This window comes from Colobus angolensis, unplaced genomic scaffold (genome assembly GCF_000951035.1).
Source record: "Colobus angolensis palliatus isolate OR3802 unplaced genomic scaffold, Cang.pa_1.0 Scaffold335, whole genome shotgun sequence".
Lineage (NCBI taxonomy): Eukaryota > Metazoa > Chordata > Mammalia > Primates > Cercopithecidae > Colobus > Colobus angolensis.
Genome location: NW_012116655.1, coordinates 1,409,505 through 1,436,885, shown reverse-complemented (window position 1 = coordinate 1,436,885; position 27,381 = coordinate 1,409,505). Strand labels below are relative to the sequence as shown.

Sequence of the window (27,381 nt, the reverse complement as noted above, 5' to 3'; positions counted from 1 at the left end):
CAGGAGGCTGATTGGGCTAAATGGGCTTTGTTGATGGTGACCCTTTGTTCCTCCATGGCGGCCCTGTCTGAGGAGTGTTTTGGAGGCTGTTCATTGTCTCTGCTTCCCCTGCTGCCGCCCCAGAGACAAGGAGAGCAGCCTCCCAGCGGCCTGCTGGTTTGCAAAAGAGTCAGGTGTGGGAGGTTGCATCACGTGCTCCTCTGGACTCATGGTCTGCAAGGATGTGTGACAAGTGTGGCTGTAGGTCGATGAGCTGTGTGTGGCTGGTAACGAGCAGTGGATGAGCCAGCAGGAGCAGCAGGTGGCCCGGGCCCCAGGGATGAACATGAGGGAGCTGGGTCTGATGTAGGCAGGAAGGAGACGTCAGCAGCAGCAGCCCCGGGGCATCGGGGCATGGGGTACGGGGGTGGGGGCAAAGACAAGCCAGAGATGCCTGGATGATCCATTCTGCCGAAATAACAACCTTGAATCCAGGGCTGGGCCTGGCTGTGGCTTGGCCTGGCCAGGGCTGGTGAGCAGCAGGTGTGCTGACTGCAGTTGAGAAGCCATCGGTGTCAGACCAGAGTCCCCGGGCTCTGCACCTGAGGCTGCTGCGAGAGGAGAGCGATAGGGGCTCAGGCATGTCAAGGAGGTAGGTGGACACGTGGAGGTGGGGCTACAGGAAGGGGCCGTGAACACAGCAGGTCTTGGAGCTTTCTCCTTCGGGGCAGGGGCAGGAGGACGGCCACCTGGCTGCACCATGAAGGGCCCGAGAGTATGGCATGGAGGGAGAGGCAGATCTAGAGAGAACGCCAGCCAGTCTGTGGAGGGAGGCGGAGGAGTGGATTGAAGAGGTAAGAATTCCTAAGACAAACCCTGAAATGACAAAGGGAAAGAATGATAAATCCGATTACACAAACATGAGCAACTTCCAAAGACCAATTACAAAAACAATCACAAAGTCCCCACCAACACAGCTGAAAGTAAAACGATCAGCCGAGAAGAAATATTTGTCACCTGCAGACCATGGCAGACAGAGGATTTTATTTTAAAGCACCCTACAAATCACTAAGAAAAAAGCCCCAAAGAAATAGCAATCTGGAAAAGGACACAAAGAGGGAACGTGCAGAAGAGGAAGTGCCAGCAGCTGCCAAACCCACGGTCCACAAAATTCTGGATCAAACAGGCAGGAGACGGCATGACAAGGTGCCACTCTCTGCCCATCAGGTCAGCACAGATTTAAAAACAAGGACCTGGTATTTCCAAGGGAAAGAGCCCTGTGGGTGAGGGCATCAGTTGGACAATGCCTGCCAACTTCTAGAATAATCATGTGTGCTTCCTTTTGATCCAAGAATCTCGCTGGAGTGTTTTCCTGTAGAAATGTTTGCTCAGGTGTGCGAAGATACCTGCATAAGACTTTTCATCTCAGTATTGTGTGTGATGCTGATGCCACAGCATGGTGCCAAGATACCTTATGGAGAGGACCCGGAAGGCCTGGCCAAGGTTGGGGGCCGTGGTGCTGTGGTCCCTGCCTAGAGGATTCCTGGCTGGCTGGTGCAGGGCAAGAGGGAGGTGGTCCTGGAGGCATCATTGCCTTGATCTAACCATAGGAGCGCACTGGACAGGGGTCCTGTGCATGTGGGATCGGGGTCCCCCAGGCCCCATATGCCCCCTTGTGCCCAGCAGCATTGAGCAGGTGTCTTAGCCACTCTGACCTCCATATCCGATATCCTCTGTGAAATGGGGTGTGACAGAACTCCCTCCTGGACTCCTGAGATCCTGGCATGTGTAGCACTGTGTCAGGTGCAGTTCTAGGCCCTCTACCTTCACTGGGCTTAGGTAGCCTCCTACCAAAGGAGCATGAGAAGACACAAAGAAGCCGAGCAATTGCCTGAGGTCACACAGCTGCCCAGTGGCCGCAGAGGACACAGCTGGTGTCCCATCCATCAGTCACCAACCCTCCCCGTGCAGGATTCGCCTCTTCACGTCTGGGACGCCCGAGCAGGATCCTTGGGCTGCTTCTCCCAGCTGCAAGGACGGGCAGGCTCCACAGCTGGAGGCCTGGAGAGTCCCTGCCCCAGGAGAGGGTCTCAGCCAACAGTGGCTGTGGGGGTGGTGGACAACTACTCCAGCCCTTGCTCCTCAATGGGGCAACCTCTGGGGCCTGCTCCACACTGTCTCCCAGGGTTCCCCGCAGCACGGAGCCTGGCGCTTCACTGGTAACTGCCTTGATAACGCATACTTTACTCACTTCTTCCCTCCCCTGCCTCTCGTGCCCTCCCCTGGGGCTTCCTGCATCTTCTAAACCAAGCACTTGCTCTGGAATCCTTGTCCTGGGGTCTGACTCTGAGCCGTCGCCCGAGACAGTGACAAAGCCAGAGTTGGGCCAGAAAGTCGGGTTCCAGAACCTACTTTTTAAAAGTTTTTTGTTTTTGTTTTGATTTGTTTTGTTAAATAAAGAGGCAACGGGATCTTGCTTCGCTCTGTCATTCAGGCTGGGGTGCAGGGGGCAGGCAGCCTCAAACTCCTGGGCTCAAGCCATCCTCCTGCCTCAGCCTCTCCAAGCGCTGGGACTGCAGGTGTGACCCACTGCAGAATCTGTTCAGTGGGGCGGCTGGACTGGTTTCGACCCACTGGACTGGTTTGCAAAACTCCCCACTCGGCATAGTCTCTGGACATTTTCCTAGATTGTGACAAGGGGCCGCTGCCAGGGGAGAGTGAGGGACCCTTAACCCCCTGTGCCCCTCTGTCCCTGGGTCAGAGCCTGAAATTTATCGCACCCACCAACCCCAGGGACAAAGTCCTCTGCACAGGGCGGGCAGCCAGCCCCTGGACCAAGGCCTCAGGAAGGTAAAGAAGCTGGGTCCACCCGTGCTCATCACCTGACTTTGGTCCAGGGCAAGCGGTCCAGGGCTCCTCCCACCTAAACTGGTTCCTCCCAGCCCCATCTAGAACCCCGGGGGCGGGGCGGTGCAGAGGAGCCTAGTGCTTAGGTCAGCAGCGCCACCTGCTGGTGACCATCAGGAGGTGCTGGCACCTGGTTCTCTGCTGGATGCCAGGCATCCACTCTGGAGTATCCAGGGCTGTCACCCAGGAGGGCTGTCTCGCAGGAGGGCTCTCACCCAGGGAGGTTATCACCCAGAGAGGCTGTCACCCAGGAGGGCTGTTACTCAGAAGGGCTGTCACCTAGGGGGCTGTTTCAGGAAGGCTGTCATCCAGCCGGGCTTTCACCCAGGGCTGTCATCCAGGGGGTCGGTTACCCGGGACTGTCACCCAGGAGGCATGTCACCCAAGAGGACTGTCTGCCATTTGGGTTGTCACCCAGCAAGGGCTGTCACCCAGGGCTGCTAACCAGGAGGGTTGTCACCCAAGGCTGTCACCTCTGGCTGTCACTCAGGAGGGCTGTCACCCAGGAGGAGCGGCTGCCCACCCACAGGTGCCTAGGGGCCTTTAGATAAGGTCTGCTTCAAGCTGCTGGGGTGTCCTACGGCAGTCATCACACAGTGTTACAAAGGGGGTTTAACACAACAGAAGTTTATCCTGTCAGGCCAGAGTCCAGGATTGAGGGGTCGGCAGGTTCTGCCCCTCTTGGCCCCTTCCCTGGCTTCTGCTGGTGGCTGGAAGCCCTCAGTGTTCCTGGGCTCTGGATGCAACCTCTGCCTCCGTCTTCACGTGGTCTTCCTTCCTATGTCTCTGTCCAAATATCTCCTGCCTTATAATGATACCAGTCACTGGGTTAGAGCCCTCCCTAATCCAGCAAGACCTCATCTTTCCTTGATCACATCTATGAAGACCCCATTTCCAAATCAGGTCACATTCACAGGTGCTGGATGGACATGGCTTTTGGGGAGGTCGCTACTGAACTCAGTACAGAGGTCAGTTCAAACACAGCCTCTCCCCTCAAAAAAAAAAAAGAAAAAGAAAAAGGAAAATTTCCCACCAGAATGCAGATTTACAGCTTATGCTAGAAAATCAGAGCTGCCTAATCAATCAGTGTAATCCATTGCATTACAAGAATGAAGGGAGAAACATGATTTTTTTTCTCTCTTTTTTTGAGACAGGGTCTCCTTCTGTCACCCAGGCTGGAGTGCAGTAGTGCGATCTCAGCTTGCTGCCACCTCCACCTCCTGAGCTCAAGATCCTCCCACCTCAGCCTCCTGAGTAGCTGACACTACAGGCATACACCACACCACCATGGCTGGCTAATTTTTGTATTTTTTGTAGAGACAGGGTCTCTATGTTGCCCAGGCTGGTCTCTAACTCCTGGGCTCAAGTTATCTGCCTATCTTGACCTCCCAAAGTGCTGGGATTACCGGTGTGAGCCACCACACCCAATTGATAAAGCACATTTATTAGTTTATAGTGTATACTTTAAAACAAAGATGATAACAGCCCTTTCCCAAAACAAACGTCCTTCTCTCCTGGGGACTAGACTGTCTTTGTAAGACTAACAAATTAGCCACAAGATTAGAAATTATCGTTTAGGACTCATGCAGCTGGAGGCTACAAGATTCTGCCCTTCCCCAAATTGCTCCTGGGAATTACATCCCTATTATAAAACCTAAGATGAGTGCTTCAGAGATTTGCACTTAATGGATCAACTGGCACCACCCAGATTGATAAACTGACTCATCTGATTTTATGGCTCTTACCCAGGAACTGACTCAGCTCAAGAAGACAGCTTCAACTCCCTGTGATTTCATGTCTGACCCAAGCAATCAGCACTCCCCACTCACTGGCCTTCCCCACCACCTACCAAATTATCCTTCCAAACTCTGATCCCCGAATGCTGATGGATCATGCAAACAGAGACTGATTGGAGTATAACTGTGGTCTCTCCTACAGCCAGCTCTGCATGAATTACTCTTTATTGCAATTCCCCTGTCTCAATAAATTGTCTCTGTCTAGGCCACGGGCAAGGTGAAACTGTTTGGCAGTTACAAGGGTACCCCTGCTTTCCTGGGGTGTCCACCACAGAGTGTGGAACACAGGTGTGTGGGCCTTTCTGGCTGCTGCCTGTGGTTTGGCCAAGCCCTGCCTCCCCCATGTCCCCCTGGGCTCCATCCTGTCTCCACTTGCATTTAGGGGTGGCTGCTGCTCTGGGAACATTAGAAACCAGAAGAGAGATGGAGCCACATTAGTTTTTTTCAGGCATCTTTCTAAATGTTTGTATCCAAGTGAATCTCTCTTACTCACTGTGGCATTGCCTTTCTAAGCAATTACTTCTGTGCCTGCTGCTAAAGAACTCACCGCAGCCCTGGGCACTACCGTGGGCATTAGGTCCTGTGTTTGATGTGCTCTTGTGATTTTACTTTGTTAGAACCAAATATTTACATGATGGGTTTGGGAATCTCTCTTCTTTTAGCTCCCAATCCAATATGAAATTCAGGAAACCAGTTTGTGACAAACTGCATTTGGCCACTAAGGGGCCCCCTGGATGACCCCAACACATTCACACCAGTGTATGAAAAGTTGCCTGCATTTTGGAGAAGATAAATGGGCTTTCCCTCTTCAGATGCTTGAAGGGAGCGCTTTGAACCGAGTGGAATGTGACCTCCCTCCAGCCCCGGGGCCCTCGGTGGACCTGGGCTGCCTGGCAGGTACTGGAACCTCCCTGGATGTTCCCTCCTGCACCAGCACCACTGCAACGTAGAGACCCAAGTGTGATTTATTTTGGCTTGATGTGTATGCTTTTCATTGTGTAAAACTGCTGTTCTTTTGACAATTCAGAAGACTGTTTTGTTTACTATAACTTTGAAAACAAAAATTGTAACAAAAACATTCCTATGACTGTGCTGTGGTTGGAGACTTTATTACCAACATATTTACACCTTCCTTTTCCCTCTCATTTTCAGGAGTTGTTTCAGGACTCCTCCTTCTCCCCTAATAACTTGAGTCTTTCTCATGTCATAATAAAGCTACATTTTCTTCTGAAAACTGGCAGGTTCTCCCTTCCTAACACAGACAACCGAGGAGAGGGTGGCAGGAGGGAGAAGAGCAGCCAGGGCACACCGGCCTGCATGGGGGTGTCCCTGGTCGGAGTCTGGCCAGAGCTGCAGCCTGCCTTTGTGCCCAAAGTCTTGTCTGGGTGTCAGGAAAGCCACACACTCACATTTCACCCCTTTCCATGACCGGCTCACTGTTCGTTGATGCTTGTTCCTTCTTTTTTGAGCAGGAAGGTGTCATCTAGGACTCTGTCCTTGGGTGTGCATGAAAGTCACCTGAGGCCCTTGACCTACAGGAATCCTTGCCAGCCTTGGATTGCAAGACCCAGGCTATGGTACAGCAATGTGCATTTTGTAGCAAGCTCCCTGCTTGATTGGCGAGTCACAAATGGAAAGAAATACTATAATCAGTGGAGAGAAGATGTGCGCAACTATTCAAGTACACGGTTTTCTGACAGATCACAAGGTGAGGGTGGATCTCTATGACGTCATCTCCCAGCCACCCCCACATACTTCCCCTCCCCTCAGCAGGTCAGGAGTCTCCTGCTTGGCCTCATCTTCGATTCTGAAGCCTCTGAGTTCTGAATAGTTCTGCCCCCTCCTTTTTCAGATGCCTCTGTGGCAAACCTTTGTTATTTGACTTTCTTTGCATGAAAACACCAAGAACACCAGAGAACTTAGTCAGACTTAGTCCTGTTTCAGACTTAGTCCTGTCTCCTCATATTAAATAGAGCCATTGTTGTGTTCCCCTGGGGGAAGCTTCACTCTGCCTGGGTCCTCAGACCTTCCAACCAGCGAAGCTCCATTTCTTCAGGACAGGCATAGGAAAACTCTGTGACTGAGACATTCCATGCAATACTGAACATCACCCACTTTCACACCTTCACTCTCAGAACTACACCTTCTGGCTGTTGGAGAGTCAGCACTGGTATACTGGTTTACTGGTTTCCAGTAGAAAGCGTAACATTTATCTTGTAAAACAAATCATCACTTCAGGGTAACTGAGCGATCCTAAGCTCAGTTGCTTCCAGGTGGCGGCTGATGTAGTGAGAACAGTTAGTTCCCTGATCAGGGGCCACGGCTGCATGTCCCTCACTGTGAATGGGGTACCCTGGTCGCAAGCAATGTCCTGTGGGCTGCTGTGATGGCAACAGGCAGGGCCAGCGAGTCTGTGTCCAAGTAGGGGCTCCCTGCAGTGAAGGCCGATCTCAGCCCTCTCCACAGTGTGGGCAGCCTGCCCACAGGTGGCCAACCGGTCCTCCTGGGAAACAGTGCCAGCCCAGGGATCGACCAAGTCTGTCATCAGCAGATGGAGCACTTGGCAGTGGTGTCAGCCTGGTCAGCCTGGTCAGGGCACGAGCGGGATGCTGAGTCTCTTGAGTCTCATTCCTGTCTGATGGCCACTTTGTCCGTGGGCCCATCCAGCAAGCATGGTGGCCAGGGAAAGGAGCTGACTCCATCCACCTGGTGTGCCGTTTTCCCCACCTCAGGATCAAGAGCATCCTCTGCAGGGATTCTCTTTGGTGGGAACATGGGAATGTAGATGAAACTATCTTCACAGTCTGAGCTGCTGAGGCCATGACTGCAGGGCGCCCCCGCCCTCTGGGAAGCCGAGCTGGAAAGCGCTTGGCAGTGGTGCCTGCTGTGGCTGCGGCAGGGGCTAGGCTGCAGGACAAGGCTTCCAGGAGGGGGGTGGTGAGGCAGGCAGGGCTGCGAAGCCTCCGGGTACCACGTTGGCATAGTGGACTAGGGCACTTGGGGCGCTGTTGGGCCAGGCTCCAGAGTGCAGACTGCCTGCATGGCAGTGATGGAGTTGGGAAGAGGCAGCAGTGTTCACAGCTGTTGACCCCCTTGAGCCAGCCCCCCACATCCTCATCACTGCATGGACTCAGCGTCTCTGGCCTGGCTTGCCCAGGTTCTCTGATGTGAATCCTTAACGGCATCAGGGCTTGCAGTGCTCTGGTCCCCTGCGTGGTCACCTGGAGGCCTGCGGTGCCCCTCTCCTCCTAGGACTCCGGTTGAAGCCAGGTACCTCTGAGCCTGGGACTTGGGCCCTGGAGGAGGGACTCTGACCCACGGGTAGGGTCAGGGGCCCCAGGGCATGCTGCTGGCTGGCTGGGGCTGTGGGAACCCCATGCTCAGCCTTCCCTCTTGAGGCCTTGATGGGATTTCTCAAGGCCCACAAGCCAAAAATATAAAATAAAAATAAAATAGCAGTAAAAACCAAGGTCCAGCAGCCATTTGGGGCTGTAAGGCAGCTGGGCGGGTACAGTCTGGGCTCCTTCCATTCCAAGTTCTTCTTCTACCAAGGGGAGTCACAGGCAGGTGCCACCTTGCTGCTGGGGTGTCTCTTGACCTGCCTCTTCTCTGTTATAAGCCAGGGCAGGGCCTGGTGTCGGAGTCCCAGTGGGCTCGCTGGGTAGGGTCTGTCTTTTTGTTCCAGGGCTGTCCACAGATGATGGAGAAGTGACAGAGTCCCAGGAGCCATGCTCAAAATGGCAGCACAGGAAACACGGACTCCCGACATGCGGGTCTGTGTGGAGTTGTGGCATAGCGTTCCCGGACAAGTGTTTCCATGTAATACAAAGCCTGACTTCACCGGGGGACAGGCTGCCCTCATCTTGAGCTTCTGGGCCCCTCAAAGAGTGGCTTGCTGCCCTGGGTTCTGGGGAAGCCCCCTTGTGCTGCTGGGCCTCAGTCTCGGTCTTAGGGATAGTCCTGTCCAGCCAGGCTGGGGGAGGACAAGGCCTTTGTCCCAGGGAGACTGATGGCATGAGCTCCTGGAGTTGAGCTGGTGGGGTGGGGACGGCCAGTCTGTCCCCCTCACAGAGGGGCCCAATGCCAGGGGTCATCCTCGAGGACCCTTGCTCCATCTTAGCTGAAAAAAAGAAACAACATCTTCACCAAGCCCATCAGGTCCCTTCAGGGTGGGCCCCACAGACCTGGGCCTCTGGAGTCCTCGGGGTCCCTGTGTGGCCCCCTGGCCTGACACTGAGGATGCCCTTGCAGGCTGCTGATCCCAGGGTGAGGGCTGTTGTAGCCTGGGGTGGGGGAGCTTTCAGAGCACCTTGCATGGGGGCCTATCTCCACAGCAGGTGAGAAGTAAATGGCCACAGCTTCCCCTCTGCCCTCCAGTCCGTCCACCCCATGCGAGGGCTGGACGGATCCCATACCACGGCTGGACCGATCCCATGCCCGGCTGAACTCTTGGTTCTGGCTCTGGGTCAGGGCTTCCCCCATCCCCTCTGCCCAAATCCTCTCTGGGTCAGGGACACTGATTCTCTTGTCCCCCTGGCTTGTTGTCTTGATACCCTTGGAGGGGCACTCAGGAGTGAGGGGCCCTTGCTGCTCTCTGAGGTTGCTTGGAGGTGGGAGTAGGGGCTTCCACAGCTGGGTCTGACTGCCCCAGTGCCCTTCAGGGCCCTTTGAGGGGGTGAGGGGGACAATGTGGAAAGTCGGGGAGGGGTGTTATGGGGTCCTGCCCATGACCCCTGCCTGTCCTCACAGCATGTCCAGCACACACACACACATGCTCTCAGAGCCTGCCCTGAGGACCGGTAGACCCATTTGAGTTTCTTAGAGTAGAGGAGGAAGAGGAGGAAGAAGAAGTGCAGGAGGAAGGCCAGGTAGGAGGGCTGGTGGGGCCTGGGCACTCCCCACCACTGACTGTCCCAGAGGGTGACTTGGGAGGGGACCTGGTGCTGGGGCTCACCTGGGGGTGGCAGGTCCCAGTGCTTCCTTGTGAGTTCCTTCATGGAGGTTTGAAGGTTCCTGAGGACTGTGTTGTCCTCCAGGGCTCAGCTCTGTGAGAGTCGCTCCTGAAACTCCCAGATGGTGCTCCAGGAAAGCTTCATGAGGCGCTCTAGGGACAGGGCAGGCATCAGGCCAGGAAGGTTCCCTGGGAGGGGTCAGTGCCTGCAACCCCATTTCCACCAGGCCCACCTCCCACTAGGTGGTGCCTGGTCCTTCTTGGCCACCCTGGGATCCAGCTGTGCACAGGAGGTGACAGCTGGGGAAGGCCGGGCAGGGAAGTGCTCCCCACACTCCTGACTCATCTGGGTCATGTCAAGGGTGGACTCAGTATGATCATGCCTTGCCCAGCCCACCAGGCCAGACCCCCCTATCAGGACAGAGGAGAGAGTCATGGGGACAGTGTGAGGACACTTCCCTCAAGCCAGTTGGGATCTGTCCTGCGTGTTCCCTCCCCTGGGCACCCTTGGGCACACAGGACTTACCCCTGTGTATTTTGAATGATGCATGCGCCATGGCCATCAGTACCCGCTCGCCCTCCAAGATAAACACATCCCACAGTTGCAGGGTGAGCCCAAAGGATTTCTGTGGGGACAGCAGGTATGGGAGGACCTGGCCTTTCCAGGCTGGGGCTGGTGGCCTGAGCAGGGCCCACCCTGGAGTCCTGGGGACCCCTCTCCATGGGATGAGACCCTCCCATAAGACTGAGTCAGACAAGGTCCTGTAGCTCCTCATGGGGGACTCATCTCAGCAGCGCTGCGGCTTCTGGGAGGAGGGACTTCCTGAGGATTTGGGGCTTCCCGGGGTCCTCCCAAGTTGGGTCCTGCCCTAGTCTTCCCACGAGGCTGGGCCTGAGTCCTGGCCTCTGCCGTGGGATGCCCCTCTTGGGCAGGGCCTGGTTTGTGAGCCCTGCAGGAACCTGCCTGTGCCTCCTGCGACCTAGGGGTGAAACAGGTCCTCCTGGGGGAGCTGGACCCCTGGGCTGAGGGAGCCAGGCACTGCATCCCTGGGCTGGTGTCTCCCTGTGCCTCCTTACCCCATCAGTGAAACACCGGAGGAGCCTCATTAACATGGAACCCTCAGTGCACAGCCCTTCCTGGCCCTGAAGGGAGGAGCAGAGGTGCTCAGGGCCCCCTGGGCTGCCCTGAAGTCCTCCCACTTCCAGTCCCCTCTGCAGACTCTTCTCCGAGGAGCAGAACCCAGGGCAGTGGCCAGGGGTCCCCCAACCCCTGCCCCATACCCAGAAGCCCGATGGACACGCTTCCCTCAGCCCTGCTCAGCCAGAGCTTGGCCCTGGTCCCAGCGCCTCTGCTTCCCCCAGGGCAGGAAAAGGAAACCCAACTCCGAACCCATAAAGAATCCCCATCCCAGGTCAGGCCGTGGCTGGGACTTGGCCTCTTGTCAGCTCCATGAGGGACTCGAGCTGCCCCTGGCTTGTGGGACCCAAGGCCTCTGGGGAAGAGCTGGGGGTGTCATCCACTCACCAGGTGTCTCATGATCTTTGGGAAGGACTTGTGCAACACCTGCCCCTGGTGTGATAGGAGCCTCCGGAGCCAGGCAGTATTTGGGCTGTAGAATACTGAGAAGCCCCCGACCCATCACCCCATCAAAGCCCACTCCCAAGAGCTGGGTAGTGGCAGAGGACCCTGGGCCCTGAGGCCTCCCTGCCTCCTATCTGGTGACCCCATCATGCGGCCTTAGCCCTAGGGAGGAGGTCCCTGGCTGGAGATGCTGCCCAGCGGCATCCTGGGTCGAGGTGCCAGGAGGGCAGGCCTGCCTTCGAGGCTGTGAGGCAGGGCAGAGGCAGGCAGGTGCCAGTGGGGAGAACGGGGTGGGTGCTGGGGGCTATGTGGTCATCTTCTGGATGTGATGTCAGGCTGTGGGACATGGGATGCATGAGGGACATTGCCCTCTGGGCTTCATCGGACCATTCGTGGGCAGGGAAAGTGGCTGGGAGCGCAGCCAGCTGGGAGACAAGAGGACACTCAGGGAGGTGAGCAGTGCCTGCACAAAGTTGGGACTGGCTTCAGGGAACAAAGGCCAGCCAGGGGGAGGTATCAATGACCTCTGCTGTTGGGGGTGAAAGGCATCTGACTTGAGGTAAGAGGGTCCCTGTCCAGACCCAGGCTGCTGTGGGACCCTCAGAAGGGACATCCTGGAGGCTCCAAACAAGCTGGGATACAAGTAAGGCGCCTTGCCGGGAAGTCAGGATCGCCAGCCAGGGTGGCCGTCCCCTGGCATGGCTGTGTAAGGCCCCGGGGGCAGCTGACCACCTACCCTGCAGGGAGTGCCCCTCACCGACCAGCAGCTGGGCCAGCACCCAGAAAGCATCTTCCTCCAGCAGATACAGGGGGAGGATGGTGGTGACGTGGCTCAGGTCCCTGTGGCAGCCCACCTCCTGCAAGAGCCAGAGTCACCATGGAAGGATGTCACCTGGGAGGGCTGAGGCCACCTGGGAGGACTCATGTCACCAGAGATGGCAGAGGTTCTCAGGGACACCTGCCTCAAACCCCCGGGGATTTGGGGTGGGCATGAGGACTGAGCAGGTCACTTATGACTCAGCTGACAAGGATTCTGGGGGGACTCCTGCAGCGAGCGTCTAAGCTCACATGGCCCTAAAGGGCACAGGCAGGGATTGTTCATGCTCCCTCCCTTGGGCCAGGCTGAGGAGGCCACTATGCCAGGCCTGGAGCAGTACCTGTGAACTGCACCCACCATAAGGGCAGGTGTGGGGCGCTGACCACCACACAAAGGGTCCTGCAACAGCTCAGGGGCTGCCTGCCAGGCACAGGAGGGCAGCTGGGTCCAGACCCCGTGTGGGCAGCCCATGGAGTCAGCTCAGCAGCTCTCCCTGCCTGGAATGGTCTGGAAAGTGGGAGTGGCGCAGGAGCAGCCACCTGGGTGACACAATCCCTGTCTGTTGCACTCCTATGGCATTCAGGCAAAGGGAAAATTGGATCTCTGTCTGGTTTCTGGTGAAGAAAAGGCTTCCTCAGGATGCAAACTCATTTCATGACAAAAGCCTGATCCATCAGGCACCTCAGCAACTTCTCAAACCCGTCTCCTACGAGGACCATCCTGCGTAGGACCCTGACAAGCTCCTAGGCTTTGGGGCAACACCAGGAGGGGAAGGTCATTTCTTCATCTGAGACATGGGGATCGGGTCAAGATGACACCAAGAGTCTGGACCTCAACCATTTTCCATCTCAGTTTGACCCCCTCAGCCAACCCTTGCTTGGGTGTCCACGCCAGCAAGTGAGCTTGAGTTCTGCCTTCTACGTGCTGGTGGGTCACGAACACTGAATTTTCCAGAAGTGCCGACACCCCCGAGAGACACCCATGCCTGTGAATATGGGCACAGGGCCCAGGAATATCACTGCCTGGGAATACTCACAGGGTTATATGCAGAATAGGCCACGAGGATGTCACATAATTCCTGCTGCCTAGAAAAGAGAGAAAAGAGGGTTTTTTTTTGTTTTGTGCAGATGCTGTCAGTTTCATTTTGTCTACAAACTCGGACAACAAACACAATTCTGGGTTCAGATATTCTCCCAAATAAGCAGTGAACTCTTCAGGACACCTGGGTTTTAGGAGTTTTTTTCCAGTAAAATCCCCATTCCTTACAATGCAAATATCGTAGGTGTACAGTTGGATCCATAATCATTTTCACTCTGGTTGATTTTTTCTTCCCCTTTTTCTCGGTTTGCACACACAGAAGTCCAGTCTTTGGGACGTGCAGTTAGTTCCATGGTTCTGAACCAATGTGCAGAGCCTCCCGTCCACCACTGCAGCCCCTCCCAGAGCAGCTCCTTCATCCTCCAAGTCCCCAGTGTGTCCCCTTTACAGCTAACGTCTCCCGGCTCCGTCAGCCCCTGGCCATCCTGACCTGTTCTCTGTCTCTATGCTTTGCTCTTTCCCAGAATGGCCAATGAATTGGAATCCTGCGGTGGTAGCCTGTTGGGTCTGGCTTCATTCCCTCAGCAGTACACATCTAAGATCCACCCATGTTCCTGTGGACATCAGGGATTCGTTCCTTTTCCTCACTGAGTCATCTTTGTCTGGAGTGGAACCTCCTTCCTCTTAAGTATCCATGTTGAAGATCATCTCGGTAGCCTCCGGGTGTGAGTGACAATCAATCAAGCGGTGAACGCAGCATGCAGCTTTTATTTGGTTGTCAGTTTTTAAATCAGTGTGGTCAATATCTGTGACACTTTGGGGATGTGTGGTATGAGGCCACCGAACTTTGTGAGCCACGGCCCATCTGACCTCCAAAGTGGCTGTGCCCTGTCGTGTTCCCACCAGCCATGGGTGAGAGTTTCCAGGGCCCCACATCCTCTCTAGTATTCTGGGCTGTCAGTGTTGCCTGGGAAGGCTCCCGAGTCCCATCACCCCGCCACCTTCCTGGGTAGTTGTGGGTTGTGGAGAGCACTTTTCACCATTTTGCATAACTTTTTTTGCTGCCTTCCATCTCTCCTTGGAAGCCACCTGGGTTCTGGCCCCATATGTCCCAGCCCGGCCCAGGGCTTAGAGCCCGGGAAGTGCTCAGTCCGTAATGCTGGCTGTTGCCTGGGCCAGGAGAGCCCTTGGCAGCTCTGTCACTCCTCCTGGGTGACCGTGGCCTCTGCCCTGGGGAAGCCCTCATCCCTCTGGATGACCCCATATTTCCTGGGACCCCTGCAGCCCCCATAGGCCTTACTTGACTCTAAATCCTTCTCTAAACATTTAGAGAAGTGTGGTTCTGCAGGGTGCGGCTGACATCTACCTTGATGTGGTGGATGATTCTGGAGGACCTCTTGCCTTTCTCCTTCATGACCTGTAGGGCAGGGCCGAGAGGAGGAAGCAGCCTCAGAACAGACAAAAGATTTCTGGCCCCAAACGGCAGTCATCTTACAGTTAGTACTTTTGGAAGGAAGGGAGGAAGGTTTCCTTCTGCAGAAAGTTCCTTTTTTGCCTTGTTTCTGAAGCCAGGGAGGTCAGTAGAGCCCAGTGCACCTGTGGTGCCTGTGTCACCATCTGTGGCCAGCATGTGCGTCTGAGCACAGCCCCCACCCCCAACCCAGGCTCGACGTTCCCTCCAGCTGGAGTCCTGGGCTCCTGACACAGCCTGGCCTATTTGTCCTGCCCTGGCCGAGTGTGGGAGGGCCTTACCTTGTATTTCCCGGGTTCTGGGACTTGACTTTGTCAATGTCTAGCAGGAGTGACCACGCCCAGCCTCACACCGCCAGGGGAATGCCTTTGTACACGCTTTGAGACAGCTACAGACAGAAGAACACTCCAGTGAGACAGGACGCGTGGTGACTGGGGGAGGAAAGCCGGCAAACAGTCCTGCCGTCCTGTGGTGAGGACTGGGTGCCAACCACCCGCTGAGAGGCAGATGGTGCCATGTCATGGCCATGGGCGCCTGTCTCCTGACTGCAGAGAGCAGTCACAGAGGCCACTCCCTCCCCATGTTACCTTCTTTTTCTTTTGAGATGAAGTCTTACTCTTGTCGCCCAGGCTGGAGTACAGTGGCGTGATCTTGGCTCACTGTAACCTCCACTTTCTGGGTTCAAGCAATTCTCGTGCTTCAGCCTCCTGAGTAGCTGGGATTACAGGCACCCGCAACCATGCCCAGCTAATTTTTGCATTTTTAGTAGAGACAGAGTTTCACCATGTTGGCCAGGATGGTCTCAAACTCCTGACCTCAGGTGATCCGCCCACCTCGGCCTCCCGAAGTGCTGGGATTACAGGTCTGAGCCACCAGTCCCAGCTGTTATGTTACCTTCCTGCTGTTCTTATATTTGTCCAGTCTCCGGGTATTTTCAGCCACTTGGCAGTGCATTTTATTTCCTGACATCTTTGCTGTCAAATGAACCAGGATGGAGTTAGTGGAGCTGCCAGGCCTCCAGCAGCGGCCCATGGATGCTGCATCCTGGGCTTCAGGGCCCTGAAGAAGCCAGGACACAGCAGACCCTGGGAGCTGAGACTCTCTGAACTAACTGGAACTGGTGGTCTGGACTGGTGATCACAGGACATGCCATCCTCAGGCCACAAACACCCTGAGTTTTGGTCGGGCCCCGGCCTTTAGCTGGGGACTTGGTGCAAACAGGCAATGACCTCTGAGCCAAGATTGTGGTTCTTGGTTTGGGTTTTGGTCAAACGCTCATGGGAACAGAGTCCATCAGGAAAGGCTGCCCGTCCCAGGGATAGCCATGGCCCGCTCACCACTGCCTGGGCCCATGGGCCACCCCCTCTGTCTCACCGACCACTCCTGATTCCTGGTCCCTGGACCAGCCTCCCACACAGCAGGCACTGGCTCTTACCTTCACCTTCAGGGCATTGACATGGGCAGCTCTGTCTCACTGTAAGGCAACCCAGGCAGAGCTGAGGACCTGCCCAGGCCAGGAGCCATCCTTGTCCATTAAAGGACCCCAGCCCTCCCCATCCACCCTAAGTCTCATCCTGGGACAAGGCACAGGGAAGGAAGGCAAGGGCCTCCCTGTAGAGCTGACGCCCACGAGGCACGAGGACCCTGGAGAAGAGGGAGCTCAAGGCTGGCCTGGCAGGGGCCACTTGGGGCCTGTGGGGTACCTCGGCCCACACAATGGGACTGCTCCTCCTGGGCTGGACGCAACACCCTCTGCGGGAGCTGAGAAAGTCCAGTTCTGAGACAGGATGGGTGCCGCCTAGGGTGGGTGGCCGAGCCCTGACTGACAGCAGTGCCTCGGGAGTGACCACATCACCCACCAGAGTCCGGGGAGCCTGGCCTGAGAGCTGCCCAGCACCCTGAGGATGCACCTGGAACCCATCCCACCCAACACTCCCCACAGGCCTTGAAGGGTCTGACCTCCCAGTGTGCACCTGCCTCTGCCTGCATCCTGGCCGCTGACCCTGCCTGTTCCCCATCGTCACCCATCCTGCCTAATGCAGAGACTGTGACCCTATCTCCAGCCACTCTGGCCCTTCCCGGACTCTCTTCCTGTCAGAGCCTAGGCATGAGACCCCCAGGTCTCTAACTGGGCTGCTCAGCGCTGCTGGGGAGAAGCCTGGGGTGACAAGGGTGACAAGGGTGACCAAGGGCCCTGCAGGCAGTGGAGCTGGCCCCACCACCCCACCTACAGCCTCAGTGAGCTCTCAGGGTCATTGACTTTCAGCCCTCAGCCTCCTCCCAGCCACTGCAAAAACCAGGACATGGGATGCCTGCCTGTCCTCCCCCTACTGTCCTACCTGCCCCAACTCAGCCCCCCATCCACCCTGCACAGTGCTGACTGAGCCAGCAGGAAGCAGAGTCTCTGGAGGGCCACGCAGAGCCTTGGGGACTGACCAAGTCCCCTCACTGAGGGGTCCCAGGTGAGCTGCTGTTCCCTGACCACCCCACCTGTTTTCCTCCCCAGACTATCAGCTCCACTCTAGGCCAGCTTGGTTCAGGTACGTTCCAGAAGTGGCAGGTCTCATGGGCTCACCCCGCCCCCCTGCCCCAGGCTCCTCCCTCTCTCCATCCTGTGAGTCCTGAGGGGTCGGCTCCAGGCTGGGCTCCCCTTACCAGGCCCAGGTCCTTTCCCAGCACCACTCCCGGGGCCTTCAGCTGCACGCTGTGTTGTCCCCCTGGCCTCACTATGAAATGCCCAGGTCAGGCCTTACCCTTCTTCTCCCCCAGCCTCCCAGGGTCACAGCCCCTGCTGTCCCCATGCCCCTCCCTATAGGATGCCTCAGCTGGGCCCCCTGAGCCCTCGGAGACCTGCTACACAATGGCCCACAGGCCTGGCCAGGTGTCCCCTTGCCCTGTGGCCACCACCCTCAGATCTCACCAGGGCAAGCCCCAAGGGGACAAGTCAAGACCCACAGGCTGCCGCCTTCTCTCCTACTCATGTGGAGACCTCAGTGCTGAGAGCCCTGGGGCTGACCCAGCCCCTCTCTGTCCCACTCACTCTCCCGAGCTCCCTAGATGGACCTTGAGGCTCTGCCCTAACCCTGACCACAGGCTGGACCTGTAGGAGAGGCAGGGAGTAGTTCTGATCCTGGAGAGGAGATTGGCCTGAGCCGGGGAAACCTGCCCTAACTCAGAGAGACCTTTCTAAAAACAAAACCCGTCCCTGAAGTGAGACTGGTGGGTGGGGGGACAGAGGACTCACCACATAACCCAGAGGCGACCAGTGAATTTCCAGATGTCAACATGCTCATGCTCCATGTCCCCTGCTGCCCCAGCTCAGCGTCCCTGTGACCCAGCAAGGGCCAGGGAGACAAGGGCAAGGTGAGGGGCTTGGGGTCCTGAGGGCATGGACAGCCTATCTCCACCCTGTGATCCTGGGGAGCCCAGGACCCTCTGACCAGGCTCTGACCAGTAGAGGAAGTGAGGCCCCACCTTCCTCAAGGGAGCAGCCTGACCTGTACCTGCTCATACTTAGTAATGATGATGTTGCCTTGTCCCCGGGTGGGCAGGATATCCGGATCCTCATCCATCTCCATCCTGCAAGACAAAGTCATCCAAAGGCTGTGCTGCACCCGAGAGCTCCAGAGAACACCCGAATGGTTCCCACCAGACCCCCAAATGCTGGCCAGACAGGTAAGCCCCATTCCACCATTGCTCCCTGAGACAAGAGGCTAAACCCAGTGGTCCCACCCCTGCCCTAGTCTCTAGAGTCCCTGCCCTGGACCAGGAGTGGGCTCCTTCCTGAGGTCTTGAACACAGGAAGACCTGGACAGAGAGGCCCATTGTTCCCAAATGCTCTGAGACAAGCACACACCTGCCCTGGCAGGACAAACAGCATCCACCTGCTGAGGGTAAAGGGCCCACGATGGGCTGTTCTGGGCACCTGGAGGCAGTTGGGGTCAGGAACCAGACGTCTCTTTAGGATCAGCCTTCTGGGATCCTTCTGGGACCACGAAGATGCCCAGTTTTCTGTAGGAAGCAAGACATCTGGTGACTGCTCCGTTCTACTCCAATTCTCACGCACTCTGGCCAGTGAAGTCGCTTCAGGAACAACGCCAGCCAAGCAGGAGGGTGTTTAGTTTGGGGAAAAAAATGACCTATTGAGTTCAAAGCAGCCTCTTTGCTCGTGGAAACCCCGTCTGAGGTGGAGGACGGCGGACTCAGCAATTCCCAGCTGTCAGTACAGGAGGGGGCTTCATTTTCCTGGATCACCAAGAAAAAAACAAGAGAACTCTGGGTCCTGGGGCCTGGAGAACACCCAGGGGGACCATCCTCCTTGGGAATACCTGGGACAAAGGGAGGACAAGGTCTCTAGAGCATCAGACAGAGAAGGTTCCAGTCCCCAAGCCCCTTTGACCAGGAGAGACAATCGTCACCCTCCAGGCAGCCCTCTAGAGCTCCTTCATTTTCCACAACCGCCCGAGGGCAGAGGGCTCCCCACCCCACTCCCAGATGAAGGACCCCATGTGTCCAGGGGGGCTCATGGGGACCATCAGTGACCGCACCTGAAGTCTGAGTTGGTGAGACCTCCTCCTGTGGGGACCCAGCTTCGGGCACAGACTTAGACTGAGAATCACCCCCTCCACCCCATGAAGGTCCAGAACCCCAGGGAAATCGAAGGGAGGGAGGCTGGGATCTAAGGGAGGGAGGCTGCAGAGGTCAGGGCTTGAGTCCAGCATGGCACAGGGCAGGGCTGAGAGCACAGCCCAGGGTCACATCTGGGTCTCTGGGCCAGTCACCGCCTCTCTGACTCTACACATCTCACCTGTGGAATGGCTACATTTGGGGACAGCATCCACCCATGGAGTTGCTGTGAGGATGAAGGAAAAGGCCATCTACAAAGTCAGTGCAGAACCTGCACTTGGCGAGTGCTCAGGGATGCCATGACTCATCCCCACTATGAATAGAGGCAAAGAGGCTCCAAGGACAAACCCTCTGTCTGAGGTCATCCAGCGGCCAGCTGGCCAGGCCTCTGCTAGCCAGGCCCTGCTGAGCAGGCCCCTTGACTATTTCCCCACTGATCACACTTTCACTAAGCCCCAGTGTCCAAGTCTCTGCTGACCAGGCCCCCACTAACTCGACCCATGACGACCAAATCCCCCACTGACCACGCCTCCCTGGCCAGGACTCTGTTGGCCAGGTCGCCACTGCCCGGGTCCCAGAGCAGCAGTGCTCAAAGTCCCCTACTCAACTGCCCAAGGGCAGAGGGCTCTTCACCCCACTCCCAGACAAGGGATCCCATGTGTCCAGTGGTTCCCACAATGGCCATCAGTGACCGCACGTGAGGTCTGAGTTGGTGAGACCTCCTCCTGTGGGGTCCCAGCTTAGGGCACAGACGTGGACAGAAGACCACCCTCTCCACCCCACCCATAGGAGCTCTGTCCCAGTGGCCCTTCCAGGGCCAGACTCTGCCCCTTCAGGGGCTGGAACCCCAGACAGATTTGGAATCCAAATCTGGGGCAGGGAGGCCACAGAGGTCAGGGCTTTAGTCAAGCACAGCACAGAGCATGGCTAAGAGCACGGCCCAGGGTCACATCTGGGTCCCTGGGCCAGTCACTGCCTCTCTGACCCTAGATCTCACCTGTGGAATGAGTACATTAGGGGACAGCACCTACCCCCCAGAGTTACTGTGACGACGAACGAGACAAACATCTATACCATCAGTGCAGAATGGGCACCTGGTGAGTGCTCAGGGATGACCCTCCTCAGCACCTGCCCTGAGACCAGCACCGCCCACCAGGTAGCGACTGTCCCAGGTCAACAGGGAGGGAACACAGCAGGTCACACTCACCTGAGTCTGCTGATCCAGCTGTGCCTCTCACTTAGGAAAGCCTCCTCTGCACAGAACTAGACACCGATGTGTGTCTTGTCTCCAAGAGCTCCAGGCACAGAAGGCAGCCAGGTAGGCGGCAGGGACTCAGCACCAGTGACATTGCGGGGTCACGACACCCATCACAACGGGCCCCCGCCTGGGTCAGCAGGGCCCAGAGTCAGCGTCCTCCACCTCCGAAGCATCAACATATGTGCATGCAGTGTGTTTGTGAATGTGAGCGTGCACACATATGTGGGTAAACACGTGTGCATATGGTGTGTTGCTTCTATGGCTGGGCCAGGTGGCCCCATTCATGTACACACTCAGGTCCTTGTCACTGTCATCCCCGGCCCTGGGCCTGTGGCCAGCATCAGAGTGTCCACAGGTGCTCCCCAACCTAAGCCCTCCCTAGGTGGGGCAGTCCTGTGGGTGGGGAGCAGAGAATTGAGGGTGGAAGGCAGAGGGCAGGCCCTCTCTTTAGCAGGGGACTCAGCTAGGGTGTAAAGTGCTAGGTCTGTGTGACAGGGCCGGATTCCACACATCTGCTCACCTCCTTCTCCCAGTAGCCCTCTGGGGTGACGTGACTCATCTCCACTACAGATGGCAGCAAGCTAGTTCCAAGGACAAACCCCTGCATGAGGTCACCCAGAGGCCAGCTGGCCAGGACCCCACTAACTAGGCCCCCACTGACCAAGCCCCCCCAACAAGGCCCCTGCTGACCAAGGCCCCCCCACAAGGCCTTCACTGACCAGATCCTGACTGACCAGGCTCTTGATGACCAAGCCCCCAGTAATCAGATCTCCACTGATCAGGTCCCAACTGACCAAGAAGACCCATTGACCAAGCAAGCACCCAATGACCAGGTCCTCACTGATAATCCCTCAATGACCAGGCCCCCTGACCAAGTCTCTGATGGCCATGTCCTTTCTGATCATATTTTTTTGTGACCAAGTCCTAATGTCCAAGTCTCTGCTGACCAGGCCTCTTCTGCCCAGGTCTCTGAGCCATGGTGCTCAAAGTCTTCTTTCAATGACCCCCCTCAGTCCACAGAGCCACCCCTCCCCACATTGGCACCCATAGGCCAGGCACTGGGGGTCTTCTCAGGTCAGGGGCCCTCCTCTGGGACACAGGGAGGGACACTGGGCCCCAGGCTTTGGGTGCCCAGCTTCATGCTCACCCTATAAGACCCTCTGGGCCCATCTCAAAGGGAGTGGAGAGGTGGCCTGGCACCACCTGGACACACTGTCTGGGCCTATCCCTGAGCCACACAGCCAGAGGAATGGGGGGACGTTTGTCAGACCAGGCATCCTGCTCTGTTGGGTCTCCCAGGGCCCTTCCCTCAGAGCCCGGGTCTAGAGACACAGCACAAAGGCTGCAGGGTGACTGGCCCAGAACCCTTGAGACTAGGCTGGGGACCACACAAGAACTGTCCCCAGACAGCCAGAAGACCCCTTGCTAGTTTCTTGATACCTCATTTCTCACCAGCTACCTTTCCCCAACAGGAATCCCGCTCATGCAGAGTCAATGAGGAGAGGAAGATGGTCACAGAATCCATGGAAAGAAAGAAAACAAAAGATGGGTGGGGAGAAGAGTTGGGAGTGTAGCGTTATAAGGGTCCTACACTATGCGTGTTATTTGAGGGTTGACTGTGATTAATTAAAGGTGTATCTTGTAGACAACCATTACACACACAGTATTTTATATACACACATACATACACAGAGAGAGAGAGAGAGAGAGAGAGAGACAGAGAGAGTCTTGCTCCACTACCCAGGCTGAAGTGCAGTGGCCCAAACACAGCTCACTATAGCCTTGACTTCCTAGGCTCAAGCGATCCTCCCACCTCAGTCTCCTGAGTAGCTGGGACTACATGTGTGGGACCCCATGCCTGACTGCTTTTGAAATGGTTTCTTGTAGAGACGGGATCTTGCTGTGTTACCCAGGCTGGTCTGGACCTCCTGGCCCCAAGCAATCCTCCAGTCTCAGCTGGAAGTGTTGGGATTACAGGCATGAGCCATTGCACTTGGCTTACACATGTTTTTAAGAAGCATAAATACGAAGGTCAGTGTTGCCATGAAGTCAGGCAGGGGTTGGGAAACTATGGCCCAGAATCTTGTGTTCACTTCTTGTCTGTGACTGCTTTGGGGCTGCAGTGGCGGACCTGAGTAATTGTTGAGTAGGTGCAACAAAGACCACAGGGTCCACGAAGCCCAAGATGCTTACTACCAGGTCCTTTTCAGAAAAATCTTGCTGAGCCCTGGGGAGGGGGCCAGGTGGCATTGGGGAGGCCATCGGGGAGGCTGGTACAGTAATCCAGGTGAAAAATGATGGGAGCTCAGATTAAAGCGATCATGACAAATGGCTGGAATCATGATGTACTTTGGGGATAGGACCAACAATACATGGATAAAATGGACAGTATTTAGGTGTTTAGAGTTTTAGATTTTCTTTCTACCAAAGGACCCCTTTCTAAAAAAAACAGTACAAAAGATCAATTTAAAAATCTGACCAAAGAAACACCACCACAAGATTATTTGTGTGATTGGAGCTGGGATTGAGCCTGGGTACCTTGTGTTTTCAGCACCCCTAACACCTTGGCTGTTCCAGAGGCACCCTACAAAGCCCCTTGGGTTCAGACAAGCAGAACTTAAAACCACAGATTGGAAGGAATAGAAATCTGTGCATCTTTCACACAAGCCATAACATTCTAAGCCACATCTTTGCAGCCCACTGATGTGGGGCTACTTCACCCACAGCCAGCAAGTGTCTGCACCAGTGCCAGGATTTGTGTCCACCCTGTTATAAGAAGGCAGCTGCTTGCGTGAGGCGTGGCGGTGAGGAAACAATGTCACCCGGACCTCACCATTGGCTGTGGACTGGCTGTACCATGGGCCAGACGCATGTCTTGGGCAGACACTTCTTAGATGCCAACTTGCCTGTAGACAAAGATGACGCAGAGGTGGCCTCGGGGAGGGCCTGTGTGATGGGTTGAATTTGTCCCCTGAAATTCCTATGTTGATGCCCTTAGCCCCAGTGCCTGAGGATGTGATCTTATTTGGAGATAGCATCTTATAGAAATAAGTTAAAATGAAAAATGAGGTCAGTAGGGGGGGCCCCCAATCTAACCACTGGTGTCCTTACTATAAGAAAAGGAAATGTGGACAGAGACACACAGAGGGAAGACGAGGTGAGGAGACACAGGGAAGGCCACTTACACACCAGGAGAGAGGCCTGGAACAGAGCCTTCCTGGAGCACCCTGGAAAACGACCTTCCCTGCCGACACTTTGATCTTGGACCTACAGCCTGCAGGACTGTGAGACAGTGAGATTCTGTTGCTGAAGCTGCCTAGTCTGTGGTACTTTAAGGGAGCCCTAGCAAACCAATGCAGCCTGGTAGCCCATAGAGGATGAAAAGATGGAATGAGCGATGGAGACCCAGGCTTCCTGTCTACACCTCCTAAAGTGCGCTAAGGGAATCTTTGGTGGGTGCAGGTTTGCAAGATAATTTTGGGAGGTGCAGGGTGCATAATTTCAATGTACATTATTATGGATTTATCTTACTGTGAAAATGCTTCTAAGAATAGTTTACTTAAGGTTTACATGCTACTGAAGATACAGCTTTAAATGCTAACAAAAAGTGGATGCAGATGAAAACATTCTCTTGCTGTGGTCCAGGGAATCTCGATGTTTTTTTCAGAGACTCGCAGTTTTCAGCTAGAGCTGCCCTCCCCTTCGTGTCCACTGCACACCCCCACAACACACACACATGTACCTAAATACATGCACAGACACACACATGCACATACATGCATGCACACACATACATACACACCCATATGCATGCACACACCTGCACATACACACACACTGTGCTTCATGCCCTCACTAAGGAGGCGTGGAAGAGAATGTGTGTCTGTAAGGAAATGAAGACAGCTCAAGACCCTGGTTCCCTGGGTGTTTGCACAGGCACCCTCCCTGCAGATCATTCTTTGGTCTCTTTCTCTCTCTTAATGAGAGAGTAGAACCCGAGTGGGTACCCGGCTGCCTAGCGCTCAATCCAAGGTCACAAGCTTCCTCGGGAGCCTGGTGAGATAGGGGCATCACAGGTCCTCCAAACCGAGGGGGCAGTGTTCAGTGGAGCCTTGTGCCCAGGAAGGTGATAGACGGGACATCTTGGTTCATCAAAGACCCAACCACAATGCAGTGAGGAAGGGCAGCCACCAAAGCTTTTATTCTCCAGGAGGAGGGGCTCTCAGGGGCTGTGAGCAGGAGGCACAGGACTTTATTGCACATGTGGTTAGGTGATGGCTGCACTGGGAACTGGGACTCAGAGTGTCCCGACCTCCTGCTCTGTCTCTCTCTCTCCCTCTCTGCCTCCTCTGTCTCTCCCGCTCTCTCCCTCTCTCCCTCTCTGCCACTCTGTCTCTTTCCCTCTCTGCCTCTCTTCCTCTCTCTCCCTCTCTGTCTCTCTCTCCCTCTGTCTCTCTCTCTCTCTGCCTCCTCTGTCTCTCCCGCTCTCTCCCTCTCTCCCTCTCTGCCACTCTGTCTCTTTCCCTCTCTGCCTCTCTTCCTCTCTCTCCCTCTCTGTCTCTCTCTCCCTCTGTCTCTCTCTCTCTCTGCCTCCTCTGTCTCTGTCTCCCCATATCTCTCTGCCCATCTCTCTCCCCTCTCCCCACCTCTCTTTCTCTCTCCCCTTCTCTCCATCTCTCTCCCTCCTCCTTTCCCTCCCTGACCCCCATTTATGCACCTGGGCCCCCTTCCTGGGCAGGCACACACACAATGCCAAGACCGCTGTCTGGGATATGGGGGCAAGGCTGCAGGACTGTGGTCCTGGTGTGGCGCCCCCACCTTCCAGCACAAGTGGGGCCGGGGGTCCCAGGCATGACTGCACTCTCCTGGGTGGGCGCCCTGCACTCGGGGAAGCAGAAGCTGCAGGTCTCCACTGGCTCAGGGGATGTGCCCACAGGGCTGCCGGCTTCCATTGCGTGATCTGCAGAGGTAAGAGTGGAGTGTGTGGGCCAGGCCTGGCCCTGCACCAGGGTAGGGGTGACGGTGTGGGCAGCTGCACTCTCCTCCGACCCAGGAGCTAAGGGCAATCACCCAGGCCAGTGTCAGTGTCCCCCAGTTGCCAACCAGAACCTGTGCCTGGGCAGGGGTGGGCAGGCAAATCTGGACTCTCATTTCAGTCCAGTACCAAGCAGCCTGCCACACCCCCCAAGGGGACACCTCCTCCTGGGCTTAGCCCTGAAGGCCCTGCATCCTGAGAATCCTGGGCCCAGGCAAATCTGAAGGCCGGCACCCCACACCCACCCTTCCTGGGTGCCACTCTCCTGGGTATCTGCCTTCCAGGATGTCTTAAATTGATTTTATCAAGCTACAGTGAATAACAGGGATGAGCCCTGGGCCTCTCCACTTAGATGCAGGGGCAGTGACAGGACGGAGGGATGGCCCGAGGCTTGTCACCCAAGCAGCGAGAAGGGCGAGGACCCCAGTTTCATGCACTCACCCTGGGAAGACTTGGCCGGACTTTGACAGGACCTTGAGCGAGGCTGGCAGGAGCAGGGATCCCCCCTCTTCTTGAGGAAGCAGGCCACTGTCACCAGGAAGCAGCAGAGGACGGCACACAGGCAGAGCCCCAGCGTGCTGTAGACCAGAGCCAGCTGATCCGCACTCAGTTTCAGCCCCGGGAGAGCTGCAAGACAGCGTGAGACCCCTCTCTGCAGTGCCTTCTCCTCTTCCCCTCCTTAGGCTCAAGCAATCCACATGGCCCCAGCCCACCCTGCTGTGAGCCTGTCTGGCTCCTGGAGAGACTGGGCTCCTTTCCTGACCCTGAGGCTGCTGGGATGCTCTCTGGATCCTGGAGGAAGTTGATCCCTCCCCATCTCCTGGCAGCAACTTCCTAAGGCCTCGAAGCTGGAAACATGAGCTGGGCCTTCTTGTTGTCTCCACTTGCTAGGGCTGTAATTGGGACAGCGCTGGAGATGGGCTGATGGGTGAATGTAGAGATGAACAGACAGGGCTCCAGGGAGCATGTCTCTGTACATCCTGAACTGGGCCCTTCCTCCAAGGAGAAGCCTTCCTGGGTGAGTGTTTACAGTTGTCCCTAGGTATCCACGGGGGACTGATTCCAGGATCCCCCACAGATACCAAAATACATGGATGTCCAAGTGCCTGATATGAGATGGCCTTGCATTTGCATACAACCTACACACATCCTCCTGTACAGAGTCATCTCTAGATTACTTATAATACCTAATACAATATAGATGTCTTGTAGATGTGTGTTATACTGTATTGTTTAGGGAATAACGACAAGAAAAAATGGCTGCAGAAGTTCAGTACAGATGCCACTATCCACTTTGTTTTCTGAGTATTTTCCAGCTGCTGTTGGTTGAATCCACAGACATGGGGTGCACGACACAGAGGGCCCACTGTAGTTTGAGAGTAGGACAGGCAGCGTTACACTAATGAGACCAGGACAGCAGGTGCCAACCAGGAGGTCCCTGGGCATCAGGGCACCTGGCTGCCCTGTGACTCAGGACTTGCACCTCCAGGTTTGGATGCTGGAGACAGACTTAGACCAGGCGAAAGCCCTCCTCTTGCAAGTGCTCCTTATCCCAAAAGCTCTTCCCTGTCCCTGGAGTTGGGCATCCTCTAGGCACTGGGTGGAAGGACAGATGAGCCAGATTTAAGACAACATGTCGAGAAGAGCGAGCCCTACTTTGTGCTGGGCACTTCCCTACAGCAACCCCCTCATCCTCCTGCTCTGATGGTGGACAACTACTCCCATTAAAAAATTAAGGCTGATGGCTGGGTGCGGTGGCTCACACCTGTAGTCCCAGCACTTTGGGAGGCCAAGGCAGGCAGATTCCGAGGTCAGGAGATGGAGACCATCCTGGCGAATGTGGTAGAACCCCGTTTCTACTAAAAATACAAAAAATTAGCCAACCTGGTGGTGGGCGCCTGAATCCCAGCTACTCAGGAGG

The 27,381-nt window shown here is 55.9% G+C and overlaps 2 protein-coding genes and 1 pseudogene across 4 annotated transcripts in view; all 3 read right to left on the bottom strand.

The window, feature by feature from the left end:
• Nucleotides 1-18,119, bottom strand: part of LOC105518993 (TBC1 domain family member 28-like) — a 47,940-nt gene extending 29,821 nt beyond the window's left edge. Inside the window, exon 1 of the mRNA XM_011952163.1 lies at nucleotides 18,045-18,119. Coding sequence (XP_011807553.1) covers nucleotides 18,045-18,119 — 75 coding nt within the window. The remainder of the gene's footprint in view (nucleotides 1-18,044) is intronic.
• LOC105518994 lies at nucleotides 11,167-15,573 on the bottom strand (annotated as a pseudogene).
• A 6,897-nt stretch (nucleotides 18,120-25,016) lies between the features above and the next one.
• Nucleotides 25,017-27,381, bottom strand: part of LOC105518992 (tumor necrosis factor receptor superfamily member 13B) — a 32,654-nt gene continuing 30,289 nt past the window's right edge. For 2 of the 3 annotated variants that reach the window (XM_011952160.1, XM_011952161.1), the window contains 2 exons: nucleotides 25,902-26,087; nucleotides 25,017-25,385 (listed from right to left, as the gene is read on the bottom strand). In XM_011952160.1, the coding sequence (XP_011807550.1) occupies nucleotides 25,135-25,385; nucleotides 25,902-26,087 (437 nt within the window). In that variant the 3' untranslated portion in view covers nucleotides 25,017-25,134. Of the gene's footprint in view, nucleotides 27,057-27,381 lie in introns of all 3 variants that reach the window. The other variant, XM_011952162.1, reaches the window with a different exon arrangement.